Consider the following 9,931-nt stretch of genomic DNA (forward strand, 5'->3'; position numbering starts at 1 on the left):
GGTCGGCTGGAAAGGGAGACTTGCGGGTATGTAAACAAACATGAATTTCAAAATTAATTGACTTAGAGGAGGTAAAAGTAATCTACCTGTGTAACTAGTTTTTGTGAGCATCGTAATTCGTCAAGTAGGCGTGAACAAATACTTTCCATTCTAGTATTCTCTTACAGTTACAAAATGTCCATTGCTGGGCTCTATAAAACTACGCAGTTTACTACTTTTTTTTTTGTATCAGCCTTCTACGTAATCAGTACATGAAACAAATAATACTTTTCACTCTAGTATTCTGTTATACTGGTACAACAATATTGCTAGGTTCCGTGAAACAGCGCATTCTACCAAATTATATATTTATTAGCATATCTAAAGTTTACGATAAAACATTTCAGTTGAATTCTTAGACCTGGGTGGATTTAATCACAAAAAAAAAAAGTGTTAAGCTTTTCCTTCTTTGTGACGCTGTACGTTGCAGGAAGTGCCAGTCTCTCTCTCTCTCTCTCTCTCTCTCTCTCTCTCTCTCTCTCTCTCTCTCTCTGTTACGTATACCATTTAGTCTCGAATTTTATTTCGTCGCCATTGCATGAAGTTACGTAAATTGTAAGAGACTGACGCTTAGACGCAATAAATTAAACAAAAATCTCTCTCTCTCTCTCTCTCTATCTCCGCCTGCAGCCTTCTAAACTTCGCCTCTGACTAAAACCAGCATTTACTCGCTCGTTCCTGTGACTCATGTTCAGTATTCGCATTTTCGCGGAGCCATCTTTACTGCAGGTGTTGATAATTAGTGCACTCGAGAGGCGGCGGTATGTGGAAAACAAAAAAGACAAATTATTGTGTTTTCCTGTCGTGTATTTTGTATTTTTGCGTTTGTGTTTTCCTATTTTATTTTCACGGGACTGAGTCAAGCTCTCTATGTCCACGTGTGTGTGTGTGTGTGTGTGTGTGTGTGTGTGTGTGTGTGTGTGTGTGTGTGTGTGCTGCAGAGTTGTGGTGTACGGTATTTAAGTCAAGCTAGCATTATCCTGTCTCCATACTCGTACGTATCTATATTCTTTTATTGGATATTGGATTGGATATTGAATGGATTCCACTGATCTATTGCTCTATTTGGAAAAAAAAAATGATGCCCATTCTTATTTCCTTTTACCTTTTATGCTTTGTTATTTATCTACATTTCTTCCGTGTCCTTGATGTGTGTGTGTGTGTGTGTGTGTGTGTGTGTGTTTAAAACTTGATTGTGTTAACTTTTATTAACTAGTATAGTAATGGAAGGAAATTATGGACCATTGATAATTTATTTGTTACATTTCACTTTGATGTGTTGATACAAAACTTATGCACTTCACACTTTGCATAACAACTTAACTTGTGATCAATAAACTAGTCTGAATGTGTGTGTGTGTGTGTGTGTGTGTGTGTTTCTTCAGTGCAGGTGACAGTCATCAGGGAAATCACTCGGTCCTGCAGGCCAGAACCCCGGGCCGCCCACCAGCACACACTCCCCCGACACCTCTTCCACGATGCCACACCCCTGCTCCTGGTTACCCCACGTTCCGCGGTAGCCAAGATAGTGCTCGTCTCCCACAAACCTGCAGTATGAGATGACTGACTGACTGACTGACTGACTGACTGACTGACTAATTGAATGACTGACTAAAAGAAAGAACGGACGAATCATAAGAAGTTTTGTATATGATTTTGTAGATAAAGAATAATAAATGAATAAGTAAAATAAAATGAAATAAAGAGAGGCTGAAAATATTAAGGGTACAAGAAATTTAATAAAGGTTAACATGATGTGAGTGAGGAGTCTGATAATCTTCGGTTGACATGCGGTATTAGGACCAAGAAGAAGAAGAAAAGGAAGAAGGAGAAGAAGAGGGAGAAAAGAAAAAAAAAGAAGAAAAAGAAGAAAAAGAAGAAGAAAAAAAAGAAGAAGAAAAAGAAGAAGAAAAAGAAAAAGAAGAAGAAGAAGAAGAAGACCAACACCACCACCACCACCACCAACAACAACAACAGTAAAAACAATAAATAACTCCCATAGCCTCACCCTGACTTACCCTTCATCCTTGTCCCAAAACACCACCTCGAGAAGGTCCCAGGTCCTCCACGGGTAGCCTCTCTCAGTCTGGTCCTGGAGGTGGATCGGGAAGTGTGCGTACTCATGTGTGCCTGCAGAGGAGAGAAAGAGAAGCTTGTACTCAGAAACGCTTCGCTCTCTCACCACGACTATTTTCAAAGGCCACATAGATGATTAGCCTGGTTCTTATGAGTGCTTCTGTTGTTAATAATGTATATATCTTGTTAATTTGTCACTAGAAACATAAAATTAGCCTTAAAAACCCATATAGCTTCAATTAGAGCCTTTTAAATGCAGTGAAGGTGCTGCGTAGAGGTGTTTTAGAATATAGCCCAGAGAGAGAGAGAGAGAGAGAGAGAGAGAGAGAGAGAGAGAGAGAGAGAGAGAGAGAGAGAGAGAGAGAGAAATCTGAGTGGGAAGGACAAGAGGGTTTGCAAGAGTCACCCCCCAACAGAAGAGAAAGTCGTTCTTAAGTCGTGAAAAAAATTACGGAATATAAACAGAATTAGATTATACTCGTACATATTGCAGGACGGACACACACACACACACACACACACACACACACACACACACACACACACACACACACACACACACACACACACACGAAGTGACGGGCCATAACTAACTTGTAAATGCATGAATACAAGATGAACACACACACACACACACACACACACACACACGAGGTGACAAGCCATAACTAACTTGCAAATGTGTGAATACAAGATACACACACACACACACACACACACACACACACACACACACACAGTAGCATAGAGACTTTTTACAAGGACTGTCCCCAACACACACACACACACACACACACACACACACTGGACCTGCCTCTCTCAGACCACAGGCCGTGCGATCCGTTGGCACTGAAGAGCTCTGCGTGGCGCCCCTCCACCACCTCCACGCTCTCTGGGTACGTCACATCAATCACATCTATCTTCTCGCCTGCCAGGAGGGGGGACACGAGTTTACTTACACACGCAGGGATGGGAAAACAAGAGGTGAGCTAAAAACATGATGGGAAAAGAATAAATTGAAGAAATCGTTCACTAAATAATACTACGTCAGTAAAAAGAACTGTAAAAGAAAGCATTAGCAATCACTAAACATGAACAAACACACGGTAAGTACTAAAAATAATAATCGCTCAGTAAATACAAACAATGATGAAGAAAAGAAAAGACAATAATCTTTCGCTATTTACAAACTATAGTCAGTAAAAAAAAAATGTGTATATATAAAAGAACACCATAGACAAGTGAGGAAAAGAAAGTAAAAAAATAGTAAATTGAAATGCCACAATTATCTAACAAAATAAACACCATCACAAACATAACACGGTAGGAAAAAAGGTAAAAAAAAAAAAAAAAGAAAAAAAACATTGCAAAAAACATCTTAATAAGAGCACCCTTGTAAAAGATGAAAAAAATAGTAAATATTCTTAATAATAATAAAAAACAACAACAACATAACAGCAAAATAAAAAGTAAACGAAATATATAGATAAACAAACACACACACACACACACACACACACACACACACACACACATTCAGGTCATCCAACTTAAACCTTTATTTATCTCTTTATCTATTATTTATTTTATTTATTTATTTATTCGTTAATTTCCTTTACCTTCCTTTTTATTGTTTCATTCAACGTCACTCACAACCTTTTAATTTTTGTATCTTTCATTTACTAACTTAATTACGTACCTTTATTTTACATGACCCGTATTTATTTATTTATCAATTTCTCCTTTTTTTTTTTTTACCTTCCTTAGCTGTTTTGATGCACCGTCACTCACAAAACGTCGACTTTTTATTTTTTTTGCATCTCTCATATACTTATTTAATTACGTCCGCTTATTTTTCGTGACGCGTGGCTGTGTTTTGTTGCTTTGATCAAAATGACACTCGACATTAATCTTTTATGAATATTTTAATCCCTCAGGCGTGTGATATATGTATGTATGTTTGTATTATTGTTATTATTTTGCATTGTTATTGTTATTATTGTTATTTTTTTATTGTTATTATTACTATCGTTCTATTGTGATTGTTGTTATCGTTATTGTTACTGATGTTATTGTTATTATTGTTATTATTGCTATTGTTAACATTATTACTGTTGTTGTTGTTGTTATTCTCAGTTATTATTGTTATTTTGTTATTGTTGTTATTGCTATTATTGCTATTGTCATTTTTCTTATTATCATTGGAGAGAGAGAGAGAGAGAGAGAGAGAGAGAGAGAGAGAGAGAGAGAGAGAGAGAGAGAGAGAGAGAGAGAGAGAGAGACTACTAATACTACTACTACTACTACTACTACTACTACCACCACCACCAGGAACAATGACAACTATGCAAATAACACACAGAAAAAAGAAAAAATATAAGACGAAACAGATAAATAAAAGATAACTGTACTCTCGTCCTACCCAGCCCCACCTCTGACTAGCTGGAAGTTCTGAGCCGTGTCGTTCCAGGAGTAGTAAGCCCCGAAGCTGTGCACTGACACGTAGCAGTCCGTCACGCTTCCGTTCTGAAAGTCGAAACGATGACCTGTATTGAAAAACGCCTTGCTCTCTCAATGCGACTATTTTCAGAGGCCACAGAGCTAATGAGCCTGATTGTAATGAGTGTTTACCCGGTTTACAGTGTCGAAATCTTGTTATTCTGCCACTAATACCGTAAAAAACAGCCTTAAAAACCAGTGTGATTTCTACAAGAGTCTTCTGAATGTGTGGAGGCGAGAGCAAATGTGTTTCAGAATATTCCATTGCTGCATTAACTGTCAGACATTATTCCCCTCAAGAGACATTTTTTCTTCTCGTCTGTCTTACTGCATTCTCCTCTGACATTTCCCTTCTCTTCCTCTCCAGCTTACATAATCCTCCCTTCTGGGCTTCTTATTTCTTCCCAACACATATTTTCCATCCTGATTATTTTCCCTGGATATCCTGTGACTTAATCCTCCCCAGGGACATTTCCCTTCGTGGATATTCTAGTAATACTTAAACAAGAACTCCGCATCATTAATATTGAGAAAGATACAATATTAAAAGAAAAAAAGTAATAGCATTGTGACTAATTATCTTTGTGGTCTTTAGAAATAGTCCCTACGAAACTCCAAAAGGGTTTCAAAATAAAAGATAAGGAGGTAAGGGAAGTCTTCTAAAGAGGATGATATCTAGCAAAGAAAAGGTACTAAAACTATGGGAAGACGGTGCTGGAAAGATAAAAGAGGAGAGATACTCATGTTTAACAAAATAAAAAGTACTAAACACTCTCTTTAGATACAGCAGTCGAACGCCAAGGAAGATAACAAAATAAATACGACAGGAAGGAGGATCACAAAGGGAAGAAAACACGAGATTATAAAAAGTAGGTGACAATAGGAAGACAGCAAGAGGCAGCCAAATGATGATCACAAATGGAAGATAATAAGACATAACGAAAGGAAAATAACGAAAGATGAAAAGGAAGACAGCAAAGCGAAGATATGATAAGAAGTAGCACAATAAATACAAGACTATAGCAAAGGAAAATAGCAAGAAATTATAAAAGGATTATAATTAAAGATACAATAGAAGGTAATGATAAAAATAAACAAAAGAAAACAAAAGATAACAAAAATAACAATAAAAAGGAAGAAAAGAACAGATAACAAATGCAAGACGAAGTATTACAAAAGATAACAAGAAATAACAGAAGGAAACTAACATAAGATAAAAACAAGAGAAGATAACAAAAGGTAATCAAATAAGATAACAATGAATAACAAGATAATAGAACGAAAAACAAAACTGATAAAAAAGAAGATAAAAAAGAAAACAAAAGATCACAAAATAAAGAATAACAAAAGTAAGACTGCTACAAATAACAAAAAAATAAGATAAAAAAAAAATGAAGGCAATAAAAGATAACGAAAGGAACTTAACAAAAATAAATTCAAGGTCAGCGAACCCATGAAGTCAGTCCCTCACTCACCCTGATCCTGATGGAGAAGTGTTCCCAGTCCCCCACGTGGTTGCCGAAGGACTGCATCACGCCCTGGCACACTCCCCCGATAGGCACACCTGGCGAGGCACGGCAGGTGAGGTGTGCGAACATGATTGTGTATATCTTAGCCTAGTTAAGCTTGCTGATTGTCATTCTGTTTGATTCATCTATTTATTTATTTGTTAACTGAGTAGGATGCTGGTCTTTGTGACGGGAATTAAACTGTTGATCAAATGAGGCAATTAAATGACTTGTTTGGTTATTAATTTATTCCTGCAGAGAGAGAGAGAGAGAGAGAGAGAGAGAGAGAGAGAGAGAGAGAGAGAGAGAGAGAGAGAGAGAGAGAGAGAGAGAGAGAGAGAGAGAGAAACAAAACCAGCGAAAGAGAAACAAAAAACTACATCTCCACCACTACAACCACCACCACCACCACCACCACTACCGCCATCACCACCACCACAACAACAAACTCACCCACACAAACATCCTTGCCGTAGTTATAGGGATAAAAACTCCTGTAGGCGACGTCAACGGTGCCGCAGGGGTCCTTGTGGTCCTTCACGAATGCGTAGGTGGGGACGGCAACTTCACTTATATTCTGTCCCCTAAACCAATCCAGCAGGCAATCAGCGCACTCTGGCGTGGGAGAGAGAAAGTAATGGACGGAGGAAGAGTGTAATCAATTTTATTTACTTATTTATTTATTTATTATTATTATTATTATTATTATTATTATTATTATTATTATTATTATCTATTTTTTTACGTATATTGGCTATATTTTGAGTGTTTCCAGTCTTTCCTCATATGGTTTGTGTTATTAAGATTTTCTCTGTCTCTCGGTAAGTAATATCTCTCTCTCTCTCTCTCTCTCTCTCTCTCTCTCTCTCTCTCTCTCTCTCTCTCTCTCTCTCCTATTTATTCTTTTCTTTTGCTTATCCCTTTTCTTTTTATTCTTTTCCTTAGTCGTGTTTTTCTTTCCTTATTTTTCCTTTTCATCTTCTTTCTTTCTTTTTTTTCTTTCTTTTCCTTAAAGTTTTCTTTTCTTTTTCCTTTTCTTAATCCTTTCCTTTCTTTTCCTTTTCTTCCAGTAATTTTTCATTGTGTCTTTTCTCTCGTTCTCTCACAATATCCTGAATTCTGAAATGCTTTATCCTCTCATCGACGTTATTTCTAAAGGCCACAGAGATGATTACTCGGGTTCCCATGGATACTGCTCACTTTATTTTTTATACTGATGACGCAGAATCTTTGTTAAGCCATCCCTCCTCCTCAAAAAAAAAAAAAAACATCCTCGAAAGCTCCAATAACGTTCACTGCAACCGGTTAATATTCTTCGAGATATGACGCTAAAATATTGGAGAATACGAGACTATATCCGTATCCGTCTATCTGCCTCATCTCTCTGCAGCAGTAAGATGAAATTTAAGGAGAAAATTTATGCTAACTTATAAATAACATAAGACTAATGCCATCTAACAAGGAAAGGACATGGGACTGAATTCTTTAAAGTTTCACTATCTTGAGTACCCTTAATAGGCTTTAGGTGAAGCTATTGCGGGTTTTATAAGCGTGTTTTCTTGATTCTAATGATAGTTGAACAAGGATTACCTATCGCCAATGAGGAAAACTACTATTTGAAGATACAAACCTCTTTCTGCCTATCTGCCTCATCTTTCCGTAGCAATAAGATGGAATTTAGGAATGAAACTAAAGCCATCTAATATTGAAATACCTTCGGGCCGAGTTTTCAAATGTTTCTCCGTCTTCTCTCTACTATTTTGTAACAGGCCAGAATGAACGTTACTGTGGATTCTTTACTTGATTTTTTTTTATTCTAATAGTTTAATAAGGATTCTAGATCGTCAATAGGAAAAAAAAAAAAACTATGAGGGCCTGACTGATCATCTCAGTGGCTTTTGGAAATGGTCCTTACGATAGGATTAGTCAATGATAGATCACTCAAAATACAGGTCCAGCTTTCAAAATTACCTATTCTACCAGAGAGAGAGAGAGAGAGAGAGAGAGAGAGAGAGAGAGAGAGAGAGAGAGAGAGAGAGAGTATTACAATCGTTTTCTGTTTCCTCGTTTTCTGTGTCTTATTCTCTATAGATTCAACAAAGACAAACGGACGCAATTCTTGAAGTGCGCAGAGAGAGAGAGAGAGAGAGAGAGAGAGAGAGGATTCTACTTAAATCTTAAACATTCCTTAGGGCAGTCACCTAAATCCGGCACAGAGTTGAGGTGGTAGCTTCTCGTCTCCGGGCCAGTCACGATGGAGTAGCGGTCCTGCAGAGACTGTACCGTGGTCTCGTTCCTGTCCCGCACCTTGGATACCGGAGAGAGAGAGAGAGAGAGAGAGAGAGAGAGAGAGAGAGAGAGAGAGAGAGAATGGTTGTTATTAATGATTTATAGTTTAATTTTGAGAGGATTGTTTCATGGTAATTGTCTTTTTGAGATAGGTAGATAGATAGATAACCTACATGTAGATAAGATAGATAAGATAGATAGATAGATAGATAGATAGATAGATAGATAGAGAGAGAGAGAGAGAGAGAGAGAGAGAGAGAGAGAGAGAGAGAGAGAGAGAGAGAGAGAGTTTTACTTTCATGGAGAAAGAGGAACGAAGAAATCTTATCAGAACTTAATCAAAATGGTTTGGCACAGAAACGAATGAGCAAACAAACAAACAAACAAACAAGCAAATAAATGAATAAATAAATAAACAAATTAATAAATATTTGACTGAATGATAAAACAATCTTGGCTGCATAAATGTAAAAAAAAAAATAACAAAATAAGGAGAAAAGCATATATAGTTTAGCTGAGGTGGAGAGAAAGTTCCACCGAAAAAGTAAAAAAAAAAAAAAAAAAAAAAAAAAAAAACAAAGGGAAAAAATCACGGGAAAGAAGGTCGTACGAAAAAATGTCACAGAAAAAAAAAGTTCATATGAAAAAGTTCGCAGAAAAATAAAGGAACAGTGAAATGCCGCTTGTCTTGCAGTGATGACGACGATGATGATGATGATGATGATGATGATGATGATGATGATCGGGAAAATGAGTTAAAAGGAGGAGGAGAGAATAAAAAAAAAAAAAAACTGCAAGCTTTTTAATTTCACTTTGATGATGATGATGATGGTAATGGTGATACTGACGACGATGATGATGGGAAAGAAGAGAGAGTAAATGGAGGAAAACAAGGGAAATGAAGAGATCAGCAAACCCGCCCACCGCCACTCCCCCCTTCCCCCCCCCACACACAAAAAAAAAAAAAAAAATAAATAAATAAAAATAGAAAAAATAAATAAAAAATATAAAATAAATAGAATAAATAAATAAACAAATAAATAAATAATCCGTCTTTTTCATTTCACTTCCTGCTTGGCGTTCCTGTAATGGCCGCCTTAAACAAACAATACAACAATGCACTACACATACACAACAGTTCTTCAGACACTATTCATTTCCTTAACTAGACACGTGCCGCACTCTCCTTCATCGCCAGGACAGAGAGAGCAGGATCGACAGACCGGCCAAGAGCAAGCAAAACTAGACACTCTGTTAAGATATCATTGATTCAAGTTTCATTCTCCCATCACCAACACGAGGCAGAATGGTATACCGAACAACAAGGATTATAGCAAACAACACTTAGGTATTGACGGGGAAACAAAGGATAGGGAAGATGAATGATAATGATAATAAAAAAAAAAAAAAATAGATAAAAAATAAAACGCAGCTGTGGGATTCAGTCTTTCAGGTTTAGCTCTTTCAACACGAGGCAAAGCAGAAGAGACATAAACCTTGCAAGACAAAAAAAAAAAAAA

At 37.0% G+C, this 9,931-nt stretch overlaps 1 protein-coding gene across 1 annotated transcript in view; it reads right to left on the minus strand.

Moving 5' to 3' along the window:
- Positions 1–1,273: 1,273 nt before the first annotated feature.
- LOC135088741 (uncharacterized) overlaps positions 1,274–9,931 on the minus strand; it is a 16,001-nt gene continuing 7,343 nt past the window's right edge. The window contains exons 3-9 of the mRNA XM_063983729.1: positions 8,324–8,429; positions 6,576–6,737; positions 6,090–6,178; positions 4,548–4,641; positions 2,930–3,043; positions 2,058–2,169; positions 1,274–1,586 (exon numbers count right to left, since the gene is read on the minus strand). Coding sequence (XP_063839799.1) covers positions 1,421–1,586; positions 2,058–2,169; positions 2,930–3,043; positions 4,548–4,641; positions 6,090–6,178; positions 6,576–6,737; positions 8,324–8,429 — 843 coding nt within the window. The 3' untranslated portion in view covers positions 1,274–1,420. The remainder of the gene's footprint in view (positions 1,587–2,057; positions 2,170–2,929; positions 3,044–4,547; positions 4,642–6,089; positions 6,179–6,575; positions 6,738–8,323; positions 8,430–9,931) is intronic.

This window comes from Scylla paramamosain, chromosome 31, assembly GCF_035594125.1.
Source record: "Scylla paramamosain isolate STU-SP2022 chromosome 31, ASM3559412v1, whole genome shotgun sequence".
In the NCBI taxonomy this organism is placed as follows: domain Eukaryota; kingdom Metazoa; phylum Arthropoda; class Malacostraca; order Decapoda; family Portunidae; genus Scylla; species Scylla paramamosain.